Raw genomic sequence first — 27727 nt, forward strand, 5'->3', positions numbered from 1 at the left:
TCGGTACATGTAGTATGGCACTTTTTCAGAATGTATTCTAATATGATTGCCACTGGAATCTTCTTCTTCAGGTGCAGTATTCGTTCTGAAATTTGGCTACCATCAAAGCTTTGCCTATTGTCGATACTGCTGATCCAAAAAATTGCCAGTTGTTGCAATTGTACCATTCTCTTAAGTTCTTCAACCATGAGTTCCTTCTTCTTCCTATTGATCTTTTGTCCATTATCTATCCCTGAACAATAAGCTGTAGCAACTGGTATCTATCTTCCCTCCCAGGTATTGCAGTTTGCGCTTTTTAATAGTCAGTACCAATTCTTTCTCTTTTTACATTCTTCGCAAAATCTCTACATTCGTTACTTTCTCTGTCCACAATACTCTAAGTATTCTACGGTACATCCACATCTCAAATGCCTCTATCCTTCTGGAATCCATCTTCTTCAATGTCCACGCATCCATTCCATAGAAAATAATTGACAGCACGTAACATCTCACAAGACTAAATCTAGGCTTAAGGCTTAGATCTCGTCCACAGAATATCTTTTTCATTTTAGTAAATGTGGCTCTAGCTTTTTCCACTCTGATCCTGATTTTTTCAGAGCTATCGTTATTTTCGTTGATAACAGTTTCCAGATAATTATATTTTCTCAATTTTTTGACCAAGCACTATTATGTCATAGAAATTTTGTTTTGATTTAGATACCACCATTATTTTTGTTTTGCCACTTCTGGAATAACTTGCCAATTCATCGTATTTCTCTTTATATTAATTTGTCGCAAATATTTGATATCCACCCGTGAAATGTTGGATTGTTTCATTTGTTGGACACCAGTAAGGACATCGATCGTCAGTGTTAGTTGGACTTTTTATGATAGATCTGCAGTAGTTTCTCATTGAGATCACCTCAGATGGCTAGGAGAAACCCTTCCGTTTCTAAATATATTTCACCTAATGCGAGTCAGTAGCTTCTATGGGGACATGATCCTAGTTACACTCGTTGAAATGTCTTTCATGCAGGGACTTCTCTCCCCTCTTAGCAGTTTTTCTTGTATTGACTATTGGTAGTATGAAATATGGTCTTTATGCAGTTGTAAAAGTGGTCTCTGAAGTATGCTCGTAGGCTTTATATCTACCCATGAGCTAGTTCCATGATGTCCAGCCAGCCTTGGCGTCCTTTGATCCTTGACAGTGTTGTCATTTTGATTCTACTTTTCGGATGGTGCTTGTTTGCTTTGTCATCAACATTTTCATTTTGCGTTCCAAGTTTTCGAAGTCTGTTTTGCTCCATGGAACTATTTCGAAAGATAATGTTTTTGCTGTTGAGGTTTGTTTTTAAAGTTTTTTGGTTCTCCTAATGAACTCAGTGGAAGTTTTTTTTTTCATTCTTTGATGGTTGATTCGTCGTTCTGTTTCATTCCAAAGTATTTGTAAAAATCAACCGAATCATTTGCTTCTATTTCTATTTCCTGCACGTTTGCGAGAGTTTTCGATTGATCCTGAATTCTTCCTGGCACATCGCTGAGAGTACGACAGCTATCATGGATTGGGAAGTCGAAACGAAATATATGATACACTTGTAGATTTTGCTCAATCAACAATCTGTATATAATGAACATCTGCTTCAAGAAAAGAAACAGCAAGCAATGAAGGTAGGTTATTCCAGATGGCAGAATAAAAAACTCTGTAGATTTCATAATCAGCAGCAGAAAGCCTAATCAACGACATAAGAGCCTTGAACAAGTTTTCGATAGGAAGCGACCACCGTATTGTAAGAGGCGAAAAATAATTGAATATAAAGAAAGAAATAACCAGCATGATACTCAAAAGAAAAAGAAAAAAAAAACCTGAAAAGTAGATGACAGTGGACGAAATATACGAGAACATAAGAGACTTCACAAAAGCGGCGATTGAAAAATCCTGCCCGAAAGAAGTGAAAGAACAAAAACTGAACCAAAGGACTAAACACTAAATGAAACAAAGAAGGAACACGAAGAATATATATAGGAAAATAAGGAAGCAAAAAGGACTGTTTGAAAAATGAAAAGGGTTAAAGAGGAGGAAAAGAGTTATAGAGGAGAAAAGAGGTTTTGAGTTATTGAGGAACGCTACGATGGGGAGAGAAGAGATACAGCAGATCAGAGATGGACACGCAAACGTAGTGACATAGAAACGGGAAATTTTAAATTCAATAAAACGTTTCTATCAAGAACTTTATACATCAAGTGATCGAAGTCGATCTCCCAAAAATACAAAACCAGGGATCAGAAGAGATTCCAAAATTTACTATGAGCGAAATGAAGAGTGCCCATAGAGATGAAAAATAATAGACCTTCGACGAGGATGAACTAGTAATGAAGTCAATCAAAGAAAGAGGACCAAAAATAATCGAAGCTCTAAAAGTTCTCTTCAATAAATGTCTCGAAGGAGGAATAACACCATCACAGTGGAATAATGCAGCCATTACGAATTACAGACCGATCAGCTTCCTTAACCACATATGCAAGCTGTTCACGAAAATACTATCGAAGGGTTTGACAAATAAAATAACCTCTTCCTTTCGAGAGAACAGGTAGGATCTCAATCAAGTTTCGGAATAAATGACCACCTTCCGACAATCAGAGTTCCAATCGAGAAATGTATCGTGTATAATAGAACGTTAATGCTTGTGGATTTTACTATTCAAAAGTATCCAATACATAATAATGACACCAAGGCTAATGTCAGAATATTAACTGATCAAAGCACTGAAAAAATATCGACCAAGGGATAAGACAAGGCGATACACTTCCACCCAAATTATTTGTTGCGTTGATAGAGAGTATGCTGAAAAAGATAAACTGGGGTTCCACAGGAATGAGCATCGACTGTGAATGGCTAATTCATTTATGTTTTGCAGATGATGTTGTGCTTATAACTGATAACATAGAAGAAGCACAATATATGCTGGATGAGCTTGATGATGTCTCTGAAAAATTCAGTTCAAATATAAACTTATCGAACAGACAATTCATGACAAACTTGGTATTGAGTAGTCCTCAAAAGATTAACAACATTGACTTAAAACAAGTGCATTTTTACAAATATTGGGGTCGTGAAATTGGCATCTGTAGAGATAACCAGACCGACGAAAATCAACCAAGAATAGGTTTGTCGTGGACCGCATCCGGTAAACTCAGACATATTCTAAGAACATGATGTTCCAATGTGCTTCAAGAGGAAGGTTTTTCCCAATGTGCTTAGAGAAGAAGGTCTTGAATCAATGTGTTCTTTCTGTTCTCATGTATAGAGCAGAGACACTTACATTAACCAAAAAAACATCTGCAGAATTCATGTGATGCAACATAGAATGGAAAGGCCAATACTGGAAGGTAATCACAGAGATAGAATACCAAACCGAACCATAAAGAACCGAACAGGAGTAAGGGACGCAGTGGAGGCTATTTTTCAGCTCAAATGGAACTGGGCTGGACATGTGGCGAGAATGAGCGATGTAGGATGGACAAAATGACTTGTGGTGTGGAGACTAAGACATGAGACCTACACCCTAGACGGTGGACATATGGCATCAAGAGAAGCTGGAAATTGGATTCAGGAGGCACAAGATCGAACAAGATATCTACAGTTAACTGGATGCAAATTTTTATGACTTGCGAGACGTAGGCAAGGGGATATTTTATTACCTGTGTGATCTCGGAAATATTGAGCATTTTTTTTTGTTTTTTTGATATTCTTCTTCATTTTGCTATGGTTCAGATTAAGCGATCAACATGAAATGTCGTACGTAACTCCTAATTAAATTTTTCCTGATAGTCATTGAAATACAAATTCTCATCTCGATTGTACTTGCAGTTTCAGAAATAATAGACACGAAATTTTTAAAGAACCCAGTTCAAAAGAGAAAAACGTTTCTACCTTTTTTCGTTTGGCAGTTATTATGTTTAAGGCCGGACAGACGAAAAAAAACGAATTTGAGAACGGATTCGTTATCAATTTACCAAACACTAACGTTTGAGACCATTTCTGGCTCAAAATTCGAAAAATACAGACACTGTGAAGAAATTATGGAGTGATATGTTATATGAACCCTTAATTAGTGGTAAAAAAACCTTTGGATCTCAAAACTCATTTCTGATAATTTTTATTCATTATATTGTTCATTCGGAATTATCTCGCATCGAGGAGAATTACCTATTGTCTTTTCAGTACTGAAATAATATCTTTTGATAATTCATTCATTTCGTGCTCCTTGACATAGGAACAACTCATTTTTGCGTTCTCGTTAGAAATAAAAACTTGTTTTGAAATTCAAAAAATTTTGCAAAGCAGAGTTAATGAAGATGGATCATGTAAAGTGCTGTACCATTCAAGTGAATATTCAATAATGCACGGAACCGATTGAGGCTTCTTGGATTTGCTTGTTTATGCTAAAGAAGTAGCTCTGATAATCAAGGAGTATCAGGGTTAAAAAATTAGGAAACAATTGAACTATGAACTCTCGGTTTTTGTCTCAGTCCGCTTCGCATTTGATTGAAAATATTGATAGATTTCCTAGCAGATAATAATAGTTCCGTAATATGATTATCTTTGAAGATAATATTTATGAATTGAATGATTATTGTAAAATAATTCTTGGAACTAATTTCCTAAAGCAGAACAATTTCTTCGATATTGAAGCCGTATCATATTTCATCAGATATTAGAACACCAATCAACATTTGATCGAAGAGCGAACCGTGAACAATGAACCCATACTTTCGTTGAATAAGTTTCTTATGGAATTATTATATCACGTGCAAAGAGTGGGAGAGTCGAAATACATGAAGGCTAGTTTTTGGAATGAGCTATTTATGCAGTCGATTCAACTAAACTGAGTGTGTCATTACTTTTAGAGCTCCTTTTACTCCTCAAAAGTGATATTAATGTGAGTTTTTTCAATTCTAATTCATTTTTCTCAAGTAGGACATCAAATACTGATGTATTTCTTATCAATAATCTCCGTAGAAAATTTTATGGGAATTTTATTGGTATGAGCTATATTATGATGCTTCAAATAGGTTATACATAAATTCTTTTTCAGAATACTCAAAATCCAAATTTCATTTTTGATATTGATTCAATGAGTTGATATTCCCAGCTTCCTCCTGAAGTACGCTAAAAATTTCAGTTCATGCGAAATATGTTTATGAAGTTCAATTCGATTGAAACTAAGTGAACAACGAATTTTGAACTAGCTTTCAAAGTCTTGTTATTTTTACCATTTTGGCAATAAAACTTAACACTCAAATAGTTATTTCTAATACAATTGCCGAAGGCACTGGAGTAGAAAACAGACAAGTATTAGAAATGGCCTTTTGTACGAGAATTAGAAATTAATTTCTTGATTAGGTAGAATTCTTCAAATCTTATGATTTTTTTGAATTCATATCCGTCAGCGACTTTTGCATTACTAACACTGGCAGTTGCAAATCTCAACTCGAGAGTTGACATAGGATAAACGGTAGTGTCAACGTATAAAATGAGAATTTAACTGACATCTGTTGAAAAATTTAATGAAGTATTGATTAATACACACATCGAAATGTTGTAGTTCAACTTACATTGAAATCAGGTGATCAATTTGGACTGAGCCAACATTTCCTCTAAAAGTTAAGACTTCATCAAGGCAAGTTCATTGATGGTGGAATTCATAAAACTTCAATCGTATTGATTTGCTTGATCAAATGATTTCTAAGTTCAATTTCAGTTCTTCCTTGACACTTCCTAAGATGTCTGAAAACCTGGTGTATGGACTGATTAGATTTTGTTTTGCCAATTTTGAGAATATAAGTTAAGCTCAACTGTAGGTAGCGCTATCAACAAATTAAGATTATTGTTATTTATTATTTATGAGTTTTGTGCCATTTTGTACATATTATCTTTCATTATAGTTATGACCTATGTATGCAATTCTCGAAATTGTATTATCAACACCAATGTAATGTGAATAAACACCAATAAACTCTCTCTCTCTCTCTCTCTCTCTCTATTTCATATATTTGAATTCATTCTAATAGACGTTTTGTGTTTTGTTTCACGACTTTGCACGATCATACTCGGTCACACATCGATTTGATTGTCCAGGATCGGGGTTTAATTGATGTATCCTATCAAAATCAAAGGAAAAAAGATCGAAATGACAAGTATGACATAGCCACGAAATAAAACTTATATTCTCAATTTTGGTCGAACGTCATTTCATTCAAAAATTGACGAGTTCATACACCATGTTTTTAGACATCTTAACACTTCCATAGATTTCAAATTACAATCGATGAGTTGACCAGTCAATCAAAGTCTTATGAAACCCACCCTTATTCGAATAGATGATTAGTTTGAGTAGGTACATAGAATATGGAAAATTAACAAATTTTAGTAGTAGTGAGAATTCAGATCACTCTCGAAACCCATGTTTAAAAAGTTTTCACAAAAAAGCACTATAATTTCATATATTATTATGACAATTTTTCAATTATTTCACTTAATCTCGTACCATGAATATGAACATGTTTTGAATTTAATTTGAATTTTTTTCAGATGAAGAGTCATGTGCTGCACAGGATAAGTTTGCTTTTCTTTCTGATTTATGGTGCATTTACATCTTCGATCCTCCAGAAAGATGTAGAAGATAGGATCTTCACAATACCCGGAAGCAATTGTCAACCAATTCCAGCGGCTTACAAGACAATCTTGAATTATTCACTCCTAAAAAAAGCATGCACCAATATCAGGAGCAAACAGAAATTGATGATCGAAATAAACTTCCAGGACTTGGAGTCAGATTTATTTGAAAAGTTGCCGAAAATAGAGACTGTCGATGCTAGTAATTTAAATTTTACCGTGATGAACCTAAGTTCTTCAAATTTGAGAACTTTAGATTTATCGAAAAACAAGATACGAAAGTTTAGATTACTTATCCGTAAAAATCTGAAAATTCTTAATTTATCATATAATAAATTGATGGATATCGACTTAACACCAGTGGAGGAAGAAATTCCCAATCTGGAAATTTTGGATGTTTCACACAATATATTAAGAAATATTGTCACTATTTCTTCACTACAGAAGCTGAAGGACCTGAATTTAAGTTGGAACCAAATCAAGACTGTACCTCCTAATACTTTCTTCAAACTGAAAGATTTGATCGCTCTCAATTTATCTCACAATAAGTTATCATCCTTAAATACATGCTTGTTTTGTTCTTTGGAAAATTTGAAACTTTTGGATCTCTCCAATAACAACATTGTCACAATAGAATTTTTGTTGGTACCTACAATGAAATATCTGCAAACCGTGGATTTGAACATGAATGAAATTAAAGACTTCAACTACAAAGAACTCATTGAAAATCATCCTGATTTAAGGACTGTAAGAATGACTCATTATTCACTTAATTGTATGCATTTTTCGGGGAATGTTAACAATGAGAAATGTTTCGTTGCACCAAATTCCAGTGGAATATGCTGCTTAACCATGAAAAAGCATGTCACAAGACGTTCAATACCGCAGTCTCATTTTCATACCACTATTAACGATAAAAAGTTGTCTCACAACGTATCTGCAATCGTACCACCTGAAAACAAAAGAAAAATTAAATATATTAATTCGAAGGACTCCTCCAAGAACAAAATTGAGGACACCGAGAGCATGGAAAATAATATCATGCAAAAAATGTACGACGATGTGGCCATCATCAGTTCTAAACTAGATGAACTGAATGAAACCTTAAGCGATATGGTTCTGGAAATTTCTAATATAGATCCTGATAACCTTAAGGTAGCAGTAGACAAAATAATTCCCAAGACGTCTCACATAGAAACAGAATATGAAGATATACTCTTCCTTCTGAAATTCTGTCTCTGCCTAATAATGGTACTCGTTTTCTTGATGGTCTTCAATATAGTGGCAATAATAAGAAGAAGTCGAAGTTCGAAGAAGTATAGGATGAACCTACTCAACTTAGAGAACGTTGATCACCGTTGATATGATGTCATAAGACCTTGATATCAAATTATTTCCAATTATCCGGTGATCAGAAAATGGATCTGATTACCACGCGAATTTAGAAATTATAAATTGATTTTAAATAATAACGTTGTTGATGGCGCATCCAATTGAATGACGTGTTTGTGGATCAGAAAGAGGAAGTCAGTTAGCTAATTGCATAATTGTGATTGATGGGTACCTACAATAATTCCATGTATTCTCTTTGTAAGAGAAATTAATTTTGTGTATCACGAGTGTAATCAATGTTAAATTGAATAAAAATTATAGATAATTTGGGATTTTTTTGTCATCGCAGAGATAAAAATTCTTACCGGTAAATGTTGGGTACCATAATTCTTGACCTTAATAACGTTTTTTTTTTGGTTCGTCATTAAAATCAATTGAAAGTGATGATGTAGGCAATAAAAAACTTATCATTGATTCTGAATTAAATCTCTTGAATATTTATAGATAGATGTTTTTGTACGGAATTGTAGATTCAGAAAATAAAGTGCTTTTTGAGATGTATAGGTACATCTAAAAAAGTCATAATGCAAAAGTTGAGCCTAATATCTCAATATTGATAATTGAAAACAATTGCTACTTCAATGTGTTGATAATATACTTATGTATATTAGCGCTTTCGATGAGCTATAAGAGGAAAGACAATAGACAGCCGCTTGATGCCAGGCCGTCGATCTGTCTATACAGAGTGTATCCCAAATTTGATGCTCACTGATAGCTTCTCAAGAACTATAAGGGAAAAAAATCTTCAAGGACCTCCGATTTTTTTTTTTGGATAATAAGATATCAGAGATCATGGATCGTTTTCGAGTTACAGGGTGTTTCAGAAAAATGACCTTTTCAAATATTTTGCTATATCTTGGTTTCTGTTTGAGATATTTGAAACATTTTAAAACGTTTCTTTATAGATTATATGATCATAGAAATTAATTACTGTTTCAGAGATATTGAGGAGGATTGTGGTTTTTTCAATGTGACACTCTATTTTTTTCAGTTTTTCAGCCCTTGTTTTTCAGCCGCAGATTTGTCGAAAAGCATCCCATTACCGGTTGTTCAAAAATGTTATCCATTTGAGAGATATTGAGCTTTTTGACTACTTATATTCTTTTGATGGGACAACTGATATACAGGGTGTTTCCTAAACATGCGGCAAAAATTCAGGGGGTTGTTTATTATTAATTTTAAAAATATGAAAAATGTTGTTCGCCCTGTATTTTCGACACAAATAGGTTTTTCAAAAATCATCAAAGGACAAAATATTTTTTAGAATAGTCCAAGGAACAACCCCCTGAATTTTAGCCGCATGTTTAGGAAACACCCTGTATATGTAAATAATTTTGATTTATTTCGAGATATAATCGATTTTTGTTCATTTCATAATTGTAATGAAGTAATATATAGGGTGTCTCATTTGAAAAACACCAACACTTCTCTAAATCCGGAATATTACATAATTTTTTTTTGTCAACAAAATTTCAAATTTTATATAACAAATAAAACGAATATTGGAAATATTGGAAACGCTTTTATTCTATTCTTTAATTTATAACAACGCGACGTTTCGAAATAGTTCGTTTCTTTTTCAAGGCTAAAAAATAAATAAATTAGCCTTGAAAAAGAAACGAACTGTTTCGAAACGTCGGCGTTGTTAAAAATTAAACAATCGAATAAAATAGTGTCAAATATTCCCAATATTTTTTTTATTTATTAAACAACAATGGATGATAACCAAGTAATAATTTTATATAACTTTTAAATAAATCGGTCTTTACCGAAAGGAGCACTTTCCCATGGATTATGGAACTGGTCTCTATGTCGCAATCAATCAGTTCTCACATAAATATATTACACACTGAAGTATAATGCCATCTGTCTTCATTATTAAAATTTAGTTTGCACAACCATAGTTCTCATCCTCAATATTCAACTGCAAATTCAGTTCAGAAAAACTATATTTTTTATGACTTGTGAGAGCTTGTATATTGATTCACTTCATTGAAGATTTATACGTATTCTTATTCTTAGGAAAAGAAATTGACGAATTTATGAAGTGGAATACACATATTGATGATCTGTTGAAAAAACTGAATAAGATGATCTTTGGCTTCAAAGTGATGCACACACAGTACATTTATAAAAATGTACTAACAGTTTCATATTATGCTAACTATAAATATTCATTAATATATGTTATATTTTGGGGAGTGAGTACATCAGTAGATATAGTAAATCCAAAGTCACTTGGAGGAAACCAGAATATTTCGATTATACAAGGGTTGTCCAAGTTTCCAGAAATTTATTTGTGGCCAGGAATTCATTGCCTAACAATACTTCCAAATAAACCCCAGTATTTAGCGGATCGCGGTATCGACTTCAAAAGGACATCTGACTATGCGTTTTTGTGGACTAGTTCAAGTGACTTTGGATATACTATACAATCAGAATTCATAAGCCAGAAAATAATACTTAAAATATTCTTGAATACATATGGGATTCCTGCAGAGGTAAGTTTAGTTCATTGGGATTGCTAACAATTTATTTGCATGAGACAGGGGCGCATCCAGGATTTCTTCAAGGGGTTGGTCTACAGTACCAAATTCACATAAAAATTAAAAAAGTCTTTTTTCCATTTTCATTTCTCCTGTATCCGCCTACATGAAAACAGAGTAGATTTTCTTAGAAATGACACCAAACTCACGTACAATAAGAACGTCCAATATAAATTATTCACAGTACAAGTTATTATCAATAAAAAAAAATCCATCCTATATGCATTCAAATCTTCAACAACTCGCCTAATAATCTGGAAATTATACAAAAAAACAGACTTTTCAAATTGAAACCAAGAAATTTCTAATGAATTTCGGATTATTTCATAGCTGTAAATAACCTAATGATACTATTTTATTTCATGTTTTCTTTCTGCGAAATTCAATTTGAAATGAAAAATCTACCTAATCGTCCTAATCTAGCTATTTATATAAAAAAAGGAAACAGATCATTTCAGTTGCATCTAGTTATCAGACGGCGTTTATTGAAAGACCAATTCCATATTCTTTCTGAATCCCTACATAAATATCCAGAAAAGTATTTCAACTATCATAAAATCATTTCCAAGCCTATAACAAGTTTTCAAATAAGATTGAATTTCCTAAGGTTCAAATACATAATATAAAATTTCCCCCATTCTAGGAGAAAATCATAAAACCCGGCATCACTGTATCGGGAAAACTGTCGGTCATGTGATCTGTAATGAACAAAAACTACATCTGAATTTGTCCCTCCGACTTTCAGGTCGGTAAAAAACTATGCATGCTGCAACTTTTATGTAGGTCCGACATTTTAGATGGTCAAGTTCATTACTGATCTCGTTACTGATTCATTTCAACCTACAAATTAGTAGTTCGCTAAACGTCCGTCGTGTGCATTCTACCTAATGAGATGAACCCAGAGCCGGCGTTCAGGGTGAAACGGCGAAACAAATGATTCGCGTTACATTTCGTGAGGGGTGGCAATTCTGCCCAGCTCAGCAAGTTCTATTCTACAGGTGTGAGGTGAGTCAATAATGCTTGATCGGTCGATAATTCTTGTGAATTTTGATTTAAATTTTGACGGAATCGACAGAAATAAGCACAGGAGCTTAAATGACTTTTTGACTCTACAGGCTAGTCCGAAAGTGGGGTTAATATCCATGTGGTACAAAAGGTATTTGCACTGACGGTGTCCTGTCAGCAGTCCCACCATTACCCGAAGCTAAGCTCGTGATAGCTTCAAGAGCTTCCTGTTATAGGTCGGTGAGAGCACCACAAATTGTGTGAGCAAGTGAGCAAGATCCGGACTGTTCCCCCAGAATTTTATTTTGTTGCCACTGCTGCCTTATCAGTCTTTTCCAAGCCAAAAAAAGGATCAGGACCAACAGGCGTTAACCTTGATGCTCTTTTCGCAGGTTCATTGGCTTGGAATAGTACAGAATTGGCTTTTTCGTTTCCTTCAATAACACAATCTCCCGGTAGCCATATATATACAGGGTGGCCATTTGAAAACGAAACAGACGAGATTACAGACGAAATAAAGTTTTTCGATAGAAATGCTCGGACAGGTCGATTTCTGTTTCGAGGGGGACAACTTAAGATGTAGGTTACGGACGCATAGCGCTTCAACCTTTGCTACTACAACCCTCACCCCCAAATTTTGAATAGGGAAGATGGGGTGAGTGATACCTTATTTGAAAGGTATTTTTATACGGATTTCACCACAGTATTTGTTTTTTCATTTTATGCATTAGTTCTCGAAATATTCTTAACTAAGTATTTGAAAATGAACTGGTGTTTTCATGGCACTTGTAGTGTTCGACATTTTGAGCTTCAAAACAACCATGACTGTGGCTTCCTTCCTAACTAACTAACGCATGAATATTTCGAGAACTAATGCATAAAATGAAAAAACAATTACTGTGCTGAAATCAGTATAAAAATACCTTTAAATTTAGGTATCACTCACCCCATCTTCCCCATTCAAAAATTGGGGGTGGGGGTTGTAGCAGCAAGGGTTGAAGCGCTATGCGTCCGTAACCTACATCTTAAGTTGTCCTCCTCGAAACAGAAATCGACCTGTCCGAGCATTTCTATCGAAAAACTTTATTTCGTCTGTAATCTCGTCTGTTTCGTTTTCAAATGGCCACCCTGTATATGTATAACCGGTGTTGCATATTGCACTGGTACCTCACATTCGGTACTGTTATGAATTACATATTATATTACCAGAAATTGAATTGGTAACTTCTGAAATAGAATTTCTCTTTTCTGGAATGTAATTCGCTATTTCTGAAGTTCAGTTCACTATTATGAATTACAACTATGTTTTTCTGAATTCCAACTTCCTAATCTGAAATTTAACTTCGTTTTTCTGAAATTAATTTAACTATTCTGAAATACAATTTTTTTTCTGAATTATAATCATCTATTCTGATATACATGTTTCCTTATATGGAATCGAATTTTAATATTCTGAACATCGATTTGAAAAGATCTTTCCGACAGACAAAACAGTTCAGGGCATGTCATTTGATTTCTCAATTCAAAATTAAGAAATTACATTATTTAACAAAATCTCCTCTTTAAGCGTTTCAAATTTCTATTCCTGATCATTCCAAAACAATAAATTCGATGAGGAAAAATTTTTTCTGAAAGAGGGATTGCCACAACGATCAACAAAATGTAGGTAAATAATAAAAGTCTTTATTGTATGAAAAAATATAGCAATATAACTATTCACAACAATAACCATTCAAAAAAATAATTATGGAAAATTATTTCAGATAAGTAAACATTGAACTGCTGATTTCTGTAGTTGTGGTGATGATTTTATTTTCCTTATTCTTTATATTTACACGTTTACCATGAATATAAGTGTGGTATTCGTTGATTCTCAATATCTCCAAATGGTGATCCAAATCATCGTAGTCAAAAACGGTAATGTCATTACCAATCATGTCTAGGAACTCTAAACTTCGCAAGGAATTGATGATTTTTATATTGGCATTAGTCAACTGGTTATAGCTCAAATCCAAGTTCACCAAGTGTATAAGTCCCGTAAACATACCGTTGGGAAGATTCAGGATTTTGTTTCTGGCCAAGTTCAGTGTTACCAAGTTAGGATATCTCTGCAGTATTCCTGGTTTGATGCTAGTGATCTGATTGTCATTCAAAATGAACTTCTTGAGATTCCAGAAGGGATACAATGTGTCTAGCTTGGTAAGTTTATTGTAAGAAAGATCTAAAACTCTCATTTTTAAAGATAGGGGAGGTCTCATACTGGTCATCATTATGCTGTCATCGGTCAGAAGGTTATGAGACAGATTTAGGTTCATGAGTTCATCCATGAATTCTATAGTTACTTTCTCCAAGTTGTTCCTGGAGAAATCCAAGCTCTTCAGATTCCATGTACCAATAGTAATATCTGTCAAGTTCTCCATGTCATTTCCTTGAAAATCTTCGAGTCTTGGTAGCTTATTGAAAAGTGCCTCTGCTACGCCATGGAAATTACCAGATACTTTCATTCTAGCAACACTTACCACATTCTTGCACAAGCCATCTAGATATTCTATATCTAGGAATTCCTCTGTTTTGGTGTTTTCAACTTCCAGGGCGGAGGGGCAGTACTGATAATCTTTCTCACCAATGGCAGTGAATTCAAAGTTATGCTTCCTTCCGGAAGTTGTCATGCAGAATGTAAAAACGATGAAAGAGGTGCAGTACATTCGATGTGGCATCATCTGGAATGGTATACCAGAAATTCGGAGTTAATAGAGTGGCAATCGACCCGTCAACTTCTATTTGAGCTTGGTGATGATATGGAAATAATTTGTGAGAATTACAAGTTTTAACCAAGGTCTAAAGCGACAATTCAAAGCAAAATTCTTTCGAAGCAAAACAGTTTGGATATATTTGAGAATGATTAATGAAATTATTGCAATGTTTTACAACGATCATATTACATCAATCAGTGCTTAAATCAGCACATCTGATGAGTTCTTGTGATGAATGAAAAATTCTTCATTGAAGTACTTACAGTTGATCGAAAAGGAAATGAAACTGAACTTATCCAATATTTTTGTAATGAGTTCTCTAAGGAGTTAAGAATAGGATTACCTCAGTAAAATGAGACTTCTCAAGATATAACTTTTACCAAACGGAAAAACCTTCAGAAATTACGTTATTTCGATAAAGAAACAAGAGGTGATAATTTCCATACAATTTTTTGTTTGGCTTAGTCGAATACAATAAGTGTTATTGGATCAGGTATTATATTTGAGCTATTGTTTTATTTTTAAGTAATTCTTTCGATTCATGTTGCATATTTGGTCTTATCGTTTCTTAGTCACCTAGTTGAACTATTCATTTCAGAGGTATTAATTTTTTTCAGATTTGAAAAAATTTAAATTTGATTATTTGTTAAATTTGCTGTTTGAATATTATGTTTCAGTATCTGAAATAATCAAAGCAGGCTTGAATCCTTAACTAAAAAGCAAGAAGTATAGGCTGATTTCGAGCAACAAAACATTTTGAGTGATATGGTTTCTTTTTATTCCTCTTTGGAAATTCATTAATAAAAATAACCTACATTGGGGCTCGAAATATCACATGTGTCATTGTTTGGTGTCTATAAATATTGGTCTGGAGGAATCATAGAGAGGTAATAAAATAATGGTAAATAGCAATGCTGTCGTATGATGAAGTAGTAGTCGGAATATTGTCTCAAGAAGCCTATCCTTTCTCATCTTGCCCTGTTCTGGAATCTTGATAAGAATTTACTTCAAAACTATTTGATATATTAAGATCTTTAATCATGGATAGTTATTGAAATTCTTTCATTTTTTTTTTGGATCGATAGATGGAATAAACCAAAGTGTGAAATTTACCGTGTATTTTGAATGGAAATTAAAAAATTGAGCTTTCCGAAGTTCGACTTACTGATGACGAATTCGTCGTCAAATTAAAAACGTGACCAGAAAACCGACGTCTGCGATATTTTGGGCGTACTCAGATATAAAATAACAATGAAATCAAAATTTTCAGATGATCATATTTACAGAAAAATAAAGAGAATAATACTTTATTTGTTTGTTCGATCAAATTGAGATTTTGCAAGTATATATAAGGTGTTTTTTAATTGGAGTAGGAACTCACTGTTTGGCTTGATATTCAAGCTACTTGGCTCAAGCTCAAAGCCAAGTAGCTTGAGCTTTACTTGAAATCAACTCAAGTTCAAGTCAAGTAGTAGTTTTTCGATGTTAAGTCAAGTACTTAATTAATAAATACAATGAAAAATTACTACTTGACTTGAACTTGAGTTGATTTCCAGTTTGATCCAATTTAAGGATTCACGGCTTGACTTGATATTCAAGACTTGGCTTGTTGTCAAGTGAAATGTTTTTCGATGTTAAGTCAAGTACTTAATAGATAAATACTTTTGTCCGTTCGTTTGTCAGAACCATTGGAAATTTAAGCAGAATATCGAAAATGTTACTTTGTATGTCAGTACCAAAAGATCCTACAGCGTTCAAGATCTTGCAAGTATTTATAAAAAAAAATTTCAAGATCCATGCAAAAGTCTGTCATCTGAATTATGAAAATTTCATAACTGTGGGAAAAGCTGGGATGTATCCGATGGGATTTATTAAAATAACATTTATCTCGTTTGAATACGATGAAACAGATCCTACAATTATTTCACTTACATGAACAACATTCATTTGAAAAATGAGGGAAATTATCTAATAAAGATATTCTGATTGAAAACTATCTGTATTCTATTGATTTCTAATTGAAATATTACAACAATGTTCACCTAATTGTCGGTTGGTTAACTGTTGCGTAGGCGCAATATAAAATTCCTGATGAAATTTCAAAATTATGCGAAAGCGTGTAATAAAATGATGGAGACAATTTGATGAGAACGTAAGCTATTCTAATTATGTCAAATAATGAGTATCACAGAAAAAATTACTCTCCCAACGATTTAATTAAATATTTCGGCTACTCCGATCCTATTTTATTTTAATCTCATTACCCTAGATTGATGTGAAGTAGGTAAACGACAAAACTTATGTTTATTGAGAATTACAGATTTCAATCTTATCTCATGAATTTTAACTCGGAAAAAATGATCAAATACCTAATCATAATTTCGATTCAAGTGTTTGTCAAAGTATGAATATTTTAGATTTGTTGCTTAATAATAAATACTTCTTTTCTTAAATGAATGTCGAACACTCAATATACTTAGAATTGAGGATCTAACGCAAACATATTTTATTTATGCGAATTATTAGTAGATATTGTATGTATAAAAATTTCCATATGATAATATCATATCTATTTCGAATCATGATAGTATTCTAACTATAACCACCGTGTGGACTATGGGTCACCAGTTATCTATCAACATCCATTTCAAAGTTTTTCTAAACTGAAAAACATATTATGTTTTTGGTAAATATCCTCCGCGAAATGAATCAGGTATGGATATCGAAATTCAAAAAGGGGATGATACAACCTTTTCGCATTCTGATGTCTTATGGTTCTTATGAAAACTTCACAAAAAATGTGTGAAGGTTTTTCTCCTGAATAAAATAAGCTGAGCCATTTGCTCAGAAATTTAGCAGAAAGTGCTTTCTGCCAAATAAGTGAAACTCAAGGTGCAAAAAACAATTTAATGAGATGTTCGATGACGAATCAAGAAATCCTCAACCTGTTCAACTTTTTTCTATAAGGAAACAAAAATGATATTTGATCGAATCTTATCGGAAATGAAAATAAGGTTTAGAAACTTAGAACTTCTTTCTCTTTTGCAGTCAGGCTAATAGCCTTTTACTGCTCCATCTCAATATAATTCACCTCTGGTGAGCTATTTTGATTCTGCTCTAGCAGGTGGCAATATGCGACTGAGAAAGTTTGTGTAATCATTACACAATCTCTGTGCCAGTAAGGTTTTGGCTTTAACACACACTTCCAAGAGAAGTGCCATCTTCGGTCGTTTGTGTTTTCTAGAAGCTTTTTCATCGTAGTCGCAAGCCTTCCTTATTAAAGGGTTTGCGTGATTTTCCATTTTAATGAAGGTCTTCACGCTCAGATCTTTCAGATGGTCGTCTAGGGATGAGAATAAGGTTTGGTTGTGCTATCAGCATAAATCATGATTTTTGGTTTTCCTAATGACAGTGAAATCTTGAATATGTTAAGTGAAAAATTTCAGAATCATAAAGCAGGTTAGGAAAAAAACAAAACAAGATTGAGAGCAAGATTTGAACTCGGTCTAATTTTGACAAGAACTTAACGTTTTCAAAGAACAAGCTCCACTTTTGTTTTGTAATAGTAGAAATGTTAACGCTAGTAATCTTTTGCAACAAGTTTATACTCATGATTTGAAGGATGCCTTTCTCATTATTTCTATTGCGCTGCCAATTTACTCTAAAATCTCTAGTACATCAGCATGAAGCCACCGAAGGTGTAGTAACAGATGGGTTTCAGTTTTCTTGAGCTGATCTGTATCTGTATCGCATAACCCAAACTTCTCATCGATGGCAACTGAATGAAAACAGAAGTTTTAAATGCGAGGCAGCAGTAACACTCAATTTTATATGCGTTAATGCGACACTCACCGTCTAAACAACAAAGTTTACCATTGCTTTTTCATTTAAGTGTGCTCCTTTTTTGTTTCAATCATCAATATGAGTGTGTACGACACACCGTGAATAGGAGAAATAAAATATTGATCTTAGGTTTTTGGATACCAAGTATAGATACCTACCATCAACGCATATGGATTTCAATCAAATAGCCTCTATTTTCATTTGGTCATCATCGAAGTTGGGTTATGCGATACTGATGAGCACCAAAAAAGTTTAACCATTCATTGGTACTCACCTTCCATAGCATCACGTTTTTCTGTTAAATTTCCACGCAAATTCTGGTATTGTCATTTTTCAACATTATTAATACCGTTGTTTTCATCTGAATTATGTCTTTTCAGAAAGAATGGATGAGAAGAAATGGTCCAAGAGTTTGGCCTTCACGTTCATCAGATCTCACATATCTTTAGATTTTTGTGTTTGGGGCATCCGAAAGGTACGGATGCAAAAAATTAATTCTCAGGGACATTTAATGTAATGAATTGTACTGCAAACATAGAATAGAAATGAGAAAGAACTCTGATATTTGGGTGAAATCTCTGATTACACTTTCAAGTTGGCCATAAAAAGATCTACATGAGGGAGTTTCTCATTTTAAGTCTTTATTTTGAAATTTACAATGTTGGTGTCCTTTGTAGTATCTAATTATTAAAAGTGGTTCACGACATAGATCATTAGTGTGATATTCATTTTGCTTTGTACATTTTTTTATGAATTTATGTCTACATTATTTTCGTATCAAACCTTGATTTTGATTATGTCTTGTATATCATTATTATCTCGAACATATTTCATTAGTTATAAAACCTAATAATGTGTCTCTTTTCATAAACTTGAATTCACATGAGAATTCCGAATTTTTTAGCCAAAAAAAGTTTATAGAATATGTGAGAATATGAGTTACTCTCTTCCGTGTAACCTAACCTTTGATAAAAGTTTTGGTACAGTTAGTTAAGGAAAACTATTGGTAGAAGATAAATGCACATTTTTGGTATATTTCAGAGAGGAGTTGACCTGTGGATCATCTGCCTTATCGGACAACACCATAATCCTGAAATTTTCATATGGAATCAGACAAGTTGTTACTAAGTCTAATGTTGTTCAACATACTCATGGATTAAATCATTACAAGACTCAGGAATTTAATCATTACAAGCGTCAAGAATCTTGAGTTGGGTTATAGACTGGGTCGATTTTTCCTCCAGATCATTGAATTTGATGATGTTTTGCTGGCGGCCTACTCGCAGCATGACTTGCAGATATAAATTTTTCATCTGAATAACGCTGCGAGGAACTTCAAGATCTAGATTTCAACGGACAAAACGGAAACAATTGTTGAAGCTAAGGCACCAATTCGATGTTAACAAGATGATGAAATTATTGAACGAGTGAGCTGATTTAAGTGCCTGAAGTTAGAGATAACCAGAAATTAAGATATGTTGGAAGAGATTGGATCGTAAGCAGCAAAGGTCGCAGTGGTGTCCGTTTAATGGTGGGACGTGGTATAAAAAAATAACTGTCAAACAAAGGAAATAAAATAAATTTATCTAAAGTTAATGAACCTTTTCCACTCTATCCGATGTCATAATTGCTGCCTACCATACCATTCCTCTCCTCTTCTTGATCTTGCCCTCGACCATATCATCCCACGTTTACTTAATTCTCCCTTTTCTCGGTTTTGCCTCCTTTTCACCTTCCATATTTGTTTCACCGGTCTCTCCTTACCATGCGATGCAAGTGCCTCCACCATCCAAGTTACCTCCCTCTTATGAATTGCAATGAATTTCATCTTCCCACTCGTCATTGATTACCATAATAACTGACTTTTTTTTATTTAATTCCATACCATATCTCCTCAATATTTTATTCCAAACATCCATATTTTTTTTACACCTCCTCGTGTTCCTGTTGTTAATACAATCATCCGCGAAAGCACAGAGAAATATTTCAACCCTTCTCATATTTCTGTAGCCCACTGTTTCTCTCGATTACCTATCTCATATAAAAACATACTCTATGCGACTCAGCACTCCTCCATGTCTTAATCCATCTCTTGTACTCAAATTTACAACATATATTCTTTCAATTGCTTCCACCATATTAGTTTCAATTGCCGTTTTCTCCAATATTTCCCTGTTTTTACTCAAAAGGTTTTACCAGATCTATAAATACAAATTATGGACCGCCTGATGGAAGCAATCACCCAGATGCGACAGCTTTGGCCTATAGGAGAGGAATTGTGTTGCATGATGGCAACGCCAGGCCACATAACTCGATGGTGACTAGTCAGAAGATCTGGGAGCTTGGTTGGGAGGTTCTTATGAATCCACCTTATATTCAAAAGAGACTTATTTATTTATTATGAATGATAGATGGGACACGACTGCCTCAATATTTTTCCAATAGGAATGAGGTCTTCTTTGATATGGGCAACAAGTTATCGAACAAAACCTATATCGTTCATTTTAATTATGGTAATTAAAGCCTTGTTTTTCAAGCAAAAAAATAGATTTCTTCCAACTACTCTTAATATGTCTACCTTTTTCTCCCATGTGTTTCAACTTCTCAGACATAATATGATCATACCTCAGATACTCAGAGCTGCAGAAATTGGGGTTCTGCACACAATATTTGATGTAAGCATCAGATAGCAGATAAGTAGTGCGGAGATCAGGTATCGGCGTTGGTAAGTGGATCATTACCAAAATAATAACAAAGGAGATCCCAAGTACGAAGACAAGGAAGTACCAACTCCCTTAAATATACCAACAAATCAGAGAAATTTTGTCAATAGGAAGGCCATCATGTCCCTAATGGATTTTCGTTTATTATTTATAACCTAGCATCATAACATCATCATTCGATCAGTGACCTCACTAGGTGAAGATATAATTCTCAAAGATAACCATAAAAGTCAATTCTATCACATCAGCAGAATATAATAATTTATAGTTTTATGTCTAAATAAAAGAACCTGGTTCTTCATAAAGAAGAAAAACAAGAATTTGTGAGATAACTTGTATGATAATAGTTAATACTAATATACTTTTGAAGATGTCAATTATCAGGGGATGTGAGTTGCCTCAAGGAATAATCTCATAATTAATTATATGAATTATGAAAGGTCAGTTTATATTCGTGAAGAATATTGCTATCCTACAGAGATTTTTAGTTTCTATGAAAAAGCACGAAAATATCATACTAGTTTTACCATGATATTACTGAAGAAAAAAGTAGCCAGCAAAAAATTGAATACGTGTTTTGAAAACCTACTAATGAAGTAGTTCCTGAAATAATAATATAATATCAGCAATGATATCACGTATGTTATCATTATACCATTCATCCCGAATTATATCATATGTTCCTTCTTTTCAATACGAGTTTATTAACATTGTTTTGGCTTTTACGTATCTCAAATAGATCAAATTCAATGAGGCCATAAGATATTAATAGGAAATCATAAGAATTTCACTGGAAACATAATTATTTATTTAATATTTGCGGTATAAAAATACATAAAACTACAATATTAAGTATGGAAATAAAAATTAACGATATGTCGAAACGATTCCAATCCATCGCTTCAGGTTACTATCTTCTATATGCGAAAATTTCGTAATTTCATGGATATCGTAAATATAAATTCCTAAAATATATTCACTCTTTAATCTTCTTAAGTTAAAAATTCAGAATGTCATGAATATTAGGAATATATCAATCACATAAAACTGACCAACGTGTCATTATCAATCTTTTTCCCGTGCAAATAAGTATCATTCTCGTTTATTTTAAGTATTTCCATATTATGTTCTAGTTCACTATACTTGAAATTATCAATTATGTTGCCTTCCAAATTCAACTCCTCCAACGCTTTCAATGTGTTGATGATTTGAACGCTTATATCATTCAAACTATTATAAGAAAGATCCAGATTCACCAGTTCAGATAAACCGATGAAAATCCCACTTTCTAATTCATGTATCTTGTTATGCGCTAAATTCAATACCACCAGATTAGGATACTTTTGGAGTATACCTGGGTTGATGTGCTCTATCCTGTTGTTGTTCAGGAGAAGATTCCGCAGGTTCCAAAACGAAAGGAAAAAGTCAATTTTGGTCAGTCTGTTGTAGGACAAGTCCAAAGTTCTCAGCTGAAGGTTTAAGGGATGACTCATAGTATTCATATAGATGTTTTGTACCTCCAAAAAGTTCCTTGATAGGTTCAAATGGACCAGATCATCCTTGAATTCGATATCTATTTTCTCCAAGTGGTTTCTTGAAAAGTCCAGATGTTTCAAATTGGAACTACTTATGCTCAATTCTGTAAGACTGTCCATATCAGTCGCTTGGAAATTCTCCAGCTTCAAGAGGTGATTGAAGAGACCCTCTCCTATTCCTTGGAAATTTCCTGAGATTTTAATACGTAACATGTTAACTACGTTCTTGCATAGACCTTCCATAAATGCTAAATCGAAGATTTCAGAATTTTCTTTTAGGTTGTGTATTTCGATAACAGTTGGACAATTCTCATATTCCAGTTCTAGTATATCTGTAAAATCTATCTCGTGTGATTTTTTCACGTAAATTGTTGGTGACGTGAAGGTTGCGTAGACGATGGGTAAAAGTAGAATGACAGGGTAGCACATCATCTGAAATGAAAATTGTTTAGATTTTCATGGAATTCAATAAGTTTTGTGTTTCAATTTGTGAGTTGACTACATAAAATTATACAGGATAGTCTTGGCAAAGTATTGATCCAGATCTACCTCCACCATAATCTTTGTTCAATTTTTCTATCATAATTTTTATCTACAGATTGATGTTTAACCGATCTGTCTTTATCTCGATGAAAAATCTTTTACATATAAAAATTCATAACGATGGAATTCATTTTCCACAAATCCTATTATAAAAAATTAATTCTTCAAGTATTCATTTTAATGGAAAGCGATAAGTAAAATAAAAACAATTTATATCTCGTAAATTTAACTCAACACAATTATGAAATTGAAAATATGTATTGCTAGGACAAATCCAAATGCATTTTTCTTTATCGCAAAGTCTCTTATACATAGTGAGTCACCAAAAATGGTTCTTCCGAAAAAAGCTTTTTCTGTAAAAATATTTAAAAGAATGTTAGTACTCGTTGACAATAAATTTTACATACGAATCCTATTAACTCATACACCGTTGAGCATATTGCTGAAATAGTCATCAAAAAAGCTATCTATTAAAGCAACAACATATTATGTATGCCATTTGGAATAAGGCAGTAATAGCCTGTTTCTGTTATAACCGGAAGTTGTAGGGATCTGAAAATATTTTAGGGAGAAAGATCTTCGTCCCAAACCCCAACATGCGAATTTTCAGCACAAAATCATGATTAGTTTTCCATAAATATTTAATAGACCATCGCGTGAATTAACCTTATATATGTAGTTTCGGAGTTATGACTTTGTGAATCTTTCATCCTGACTCCCAAGCAGGTATAATTTCTGCGATTGGCGCTAGAGAATATTAACGAAGGATATATACATATATTAGACACTATAACATAAACTATATCTATCACATTCATCATGCTGATATTATTTGATGAACTGCAAATGGAAATAAATAAAAAAGAAGGTAATTAGTGTGTTTAACATTCAGATAAGTCATTCAATAGAATACTCACAGTAGAAAAAAAAATTCTTCTTATTTTATACATCAACATGAAAATCTTTTCAACTGAAAAGAACTAGTGAGCCTGTATTAAAAACAACGCATACATGAGAAACACATTAGAAAATCGGACATACATTTAATCGAAGAAGCTGGTATACCAAATATATCCAAACTCTTCAAATAAGTATACCCTTAATATGAAAGCTGTTCAATGAATGTCATTAAGACCTAGATGAATTTGATGGATGTTTATTCCTAAACTAATAATGACTTTCTAGCATTGTAAGAAATTATATCGCTTTTGGACTCACCTTGATATATCCCAAAAAGAGATTCACGTATTATGTTCATAAGTTGGATGAACTATCCAGAGGGAATTCCTTTCTGCAAACTTCGGGAGGTGCACTGAAAAAACGTTTGGTCAGTTCAAGTGAAATCAGTTATTCGATCCACTCATTTCTGAATGAATAATCTGAAACCAATGGTGTTTTGTTCATTCAAAGTCACACATATCATATACTTATCACTTTGAATGAATTCTATCTCGTTGTTCAACTAAAAGATATAAGCTTACCATGTATTGAAATTGTCAACAATAGATTTTTCATATGAAAGGCAATCTTTACAATAAGTATTGAATAGGAACGAGATAATTTGCAGTATATATAAAGATCAAGCCATCAAAAATGTTTCCGGAGGTTTATGGTGAATTCACTTCATCAAATTTGAATAATATTCGAATTATGAGATGCGTACAGAGAAAATATCGAAGGCAAATGGAGAAATTGTAGATTGAAGAAGTAAAAAATTTTTATTGTTATGCAGCTACACCTGAAAAATTAGCCTTATTTTGTGTACTGCAGGCATTTTGAACAATTTTTTGTTGGTGAGTTTGAATATAATTTTCAATTCATGTCGATTTATTAGGAGCCACTTGAGAAATTGACAACATTTCTTTTATAGAAACCACAGAAGACTATGTTTTGAATTTGGACTGTTTACTAAAAAAATAAGGATATTGGACATCAGTATGTTTTGTTCCATCAACATTTTTCATCATGATTATTTGAAATTAATATAACTCAAAAGTTCAAAGATTATTACCTTTCCCTGTAAATTGGTTGTCTGTGAAGATAAGCATACAAATTAGAGTTTATGCATGTTTTTCTATCACTATCCAAGGGGTGTTGATAATTTTGTCATTTTTCGCGTTTTCGTCAACATTTCAGTTTCCTGATGGAAGGGATTTTTGCCGGAGCTAGATGCAACACCAAAAGCGATTTGAAGCGAATAACGTGCTTGCTTTCCTGGTTATCATTGGTAATTACCAAAAATAAACAACTTCATTCAAGGTGGACTTCATTCAAGGTGGACCCTGTATCAAACCGGAAGTTTTTTAGTCGTGGTTATTCCTAAAGGGCTAAAACTAAAGGTACGACCAACAATATCTGCGGTTATAATTGGTTATTTGCACGCCTTTTAAGCCAGCAGAACCACTTTCGAATTTTTGATTATTTTTAAGGCCATAATTTTAGGCTAATTTATCACCATATTGAAAAAATTATTGCTCCAAAATTATCGCAGAAATCGCGGGTTCTGTAGCTGCTAGTTTAACGTTAAACTATCAGAACCACCGAACTAATTGATTTTTTATGGTCAATCTGATGATACCATAATTTTGGGCTCATTTTAGTCTCACGTTTGATTCCATCATCAAATTTCTGAATTTATGTTCACAAAAAACAACCCTGGGTTCTGCTAGATTTACCGTTAAGTTAACAGAACCAATCGTAAAGAAACTCTCCAGAATAATTCAACTCATATAGTAATTTTAGGCTAATTCTGGCTAATTTATTACCTTATCACGAAATTTTTTGCTCTTAGATTATCGAGATCTCATTGGTACCTACAACTACATTCATTTCATACCAGTAGTAAGTAAAAATTAAAATCGAATATGTATATGGAAAATCTTATTATACCATAATAATAGGCTCTATTCAGGCTAATTTATTATCCTAATACGAAATTTTTTGCTTTCCAGGTAAACAAGATATCAACGCGATTTCTCCGTCAATTTGAGAGCCAAAAAATGTTGAGTAGCGTAATAGATTAGTCTAAAATAAGCCTTAAATTATGGCCTGAAAAACTTAAAAATTGGAAAGTGGTTCTGCTACCTTAAAGGGGTGTTTTTCGCGCTTGTCTTCGCTCAAAAATTATAACGAATAATAAATGATTTTCAACAGGCGGTAACTCTGCAGCAAATGGCCGTATATTGAAAAAATAAAGTGCAAAATGTAGCTTCCAGTAAATTGTTCTCAGATTCGAACATGTACAATAGTTGGGGAACAGTACAGTAGAGGATTTACTAGCAAGCAGAGTAGGCTGAAGCTTAAGGCGACAAATTTGAAGGGATAGCAGAGGTATCCCTTAATTTTTTTACTAGTGTTTCCAAATGGCTGTGCGCTCATCACGGTTCAATGCAATTTTTTCCATTTAAAGAAATGGTTCTTTCGATATGCTCGCGAAAGGGATATTCTTTAATTGTATTTTCAATTTAATTTTTTTTATCTTTTTTATTCAGATTTTATTCAAAATTTTGGTCTGATAAAAACTGAATAAGAGATCTAGTATTAGACATCAATCAACATGTGGACTTTTATGTGGACGTCGGAATTTTCATGAATATCAACTCAATGAGAAGAGTTTTCAAAATTCGTTAATCTATTAAAATTCCAATCAATTTTTGTTATTTAAAAGGAAACAGGGCCAGCCGAATAATTTACATTTCGAAAGGACATTTAGTTTCAATAGAATTTAATAAATTCCTTCTCTGGTGATATTAAAAAACTACAAAATTACAGAAATCTAGTCTGCAAAACATGGTAGGCAGAAACCTTCGGAAGGGGTTGAATAAACTCAGATAAGGGTTGGGTAGCTTCTACGTTTATCTCACAGAGGACGCTAGGTAGGTTAGATGAATTTTCATTGAAATAGAAATTCTATGAGATTATGTGGATATATTATTTGATTCGATAATGTAATCTCCTTCCAGATTCCATATTTTAGATTGTTATTTCACGATTTTGCCTTTGAAGTTGATTAATTTTATTGGTAATATGAGTTGATTGGGTACGTAGGTATTCAAATAATGGAAACTGGATGAGTGCCTAGTAAATAATTTCAGATTATTATTTTTGGAATCCTACCCATAACAGTCTCTTAGAATATATTTTTGAGTTTAGTATTCCTATGTTCCGCTTCCCGATTTATTTCCGTTGATTATTTTTTTTTATCTATCCGCTTTGTGGCCTTGATTACCATCTGTGATTTTTGTATTCGATATCTGAAGGTACACACTCACCCCATGATTTCTGAAGATTTTTTTTTATCATTCTCGTCACGCAATTTCGATATTGCAGTTGTCAAAGAACGCATCGAAAAATTGTCTGTACTGTTTATGTTTGATGTGTTTCATTTGTATTATATTTTATCCATGAAGACCAAATTTTTGAATTGTCTGAATACCTAAGGTAAGGACAATACAATCGACTAATCAAGAAAAAATGCTCTCATTACTAGTAATTTGGTTCAAAATACGTTATTATAACTGTTTGTCGCACATTACAGATATGAGCAAATGAACACTTTAGATATGTTTTTCTGAAACATAAAGAAAGCCAACGTTTATTCTGAGCAGGTGAGCAATACTGACACAATAGTTGACGATGAACCTTCCACTCCTGGTGTTTCTGCAATTACAAATAGAGATATTGAGACAACGTTGAATTTAGAATAGTTGTCGTCGGTTAATGTCAAAACAGA

General features: G+C 33.3%; 3 protein-coding genes across 5 annotated transcripts; 1 reads left to right on the forward strand and 2 right to left on the reverse strand.

Annotated features, from left to right (window-relative positions):
- The first annotated feature begins 4694 nt into the window (after window positions 1–4694).
- Window positions 4695–8312, forward strand: LOC123674899 (toll-like receptor 3). Of its 2 annotated transcripts, none has more exons than XM_045610042.1 (2): window positions 4695–4919; window positions 6572–8312. In XM_045610042.1, exon 2 carries the CDS (start codon window positions 6572–6574, stop codon window positions 8015–8017), a length of 1446 nt encoding a protein of 481 aa, XP_045465998.1. In that variant the 5' UTR covers window positions 4695–4919; the 3' UTR covers window positions 8018–8312. The 2 variants fall into 2 exon arrangements, with proteins under 2 accessions (XP_045465998.1, XP_045465999.1); XM_045610043.1 differs by lacking the exon at window positions 4695–4919 and adding an exon at window positions 6227–6373.
- Window positions 8313–13261: 4949 nt separating this feature from the next.
- Window positions 13262–14740, reverse strand: LOC123674900 (leucine-rich repeats and immunoglobulin-like domains protein 3). The gene is made up of 2 exons (XM_045610044.1): window positions 14615–14740; window positions 13262–14318 (listed from the first exon to the last, which is right to left on the reverse strand). The coding sequence occupies exon 2, from the start codon at window positions 14316–14318 to the stop codon at window positions 13353–13355; it is 966 nt and encodes a 321-aa protein (XP_045466000.1). The 5' UTR covers window positions 14615–14740; the 3' UTR covers window positions 13262–13352.
- A 6968-nt stretch (window positions 14741–21708) lies between these two features.
- On the reverse strand, window positions 21709–27381 carry LOC123674902 (leucine-rich repeat-containing protein 15-like). Of its 2 annotated transcripts, XM_045610046.1 has the most exons (3): window positions 27267–27381; window positions 24214–24307; window positions 21709–22884 (listed from the first exon to the last, which is right to left on the reverse strand). In XM_045610046.1, exon 3 carries the CDS (start codon window positions 22882–22884, stop codon window positions 21955–21957), a length of 930 nt encoding a protein of 309 aa, XP_045466002.1. In that variant the 5' UTR covers window positions 24214–24307; window positions 27267–27381; the 3' UTR covers window positions 21709–21954. The 2 variants fall into 2 exon arrangements, with proteins under 2 accessions (XP_045466002.1, XP_045466001.1); XM_045610045.1 differs by lacking the exon at window positions 27267–27381 and having other exon boundaries at window positions 24214–24393.
- Between the last annotated feature and the right edge of the window lie 346 nt (window positions 27382–27727).

The sequence above is a fragment of the Harmonia axyridis genome, chromosome 3, assembly GCF_914767665.1.
Source record: "Harmonia axyridis chromosome 3, icHarAxyr1.1, whole genome shotgun sequence".
In the NCBI taxonomy this organism is placed as follows: Eukaryota; Metazoa; Arthropoda; class Insecta; order Coleoptera; family Coccinellidae; genus Harmonia; species Harmonia axyridis.

Bases quoted from the DNA above. Each gene is read 5' to 3' on its own strand.
- LOC123674899 (XM_045610042.1), top strand. From the start codon at position 6,572: ATGAAGAGTCATGTGCTGCACAGGATAAGTTTGCTTTTCTTTCTGATT.
- LOC123674900 (XM_045610044.1), bottom strand. From the start codon at position 14,318: ATGATGCCACATCGAATGTACTGCACCTCTTTCATCGTTTTTACATTC.
- LOC123674902 (XM_045610046.1), bottom strand. From the start codon at position 22,884: ATGATGTGCTACCCTGTCATTCTACTTTTACCCATCGTCTACGCAACC.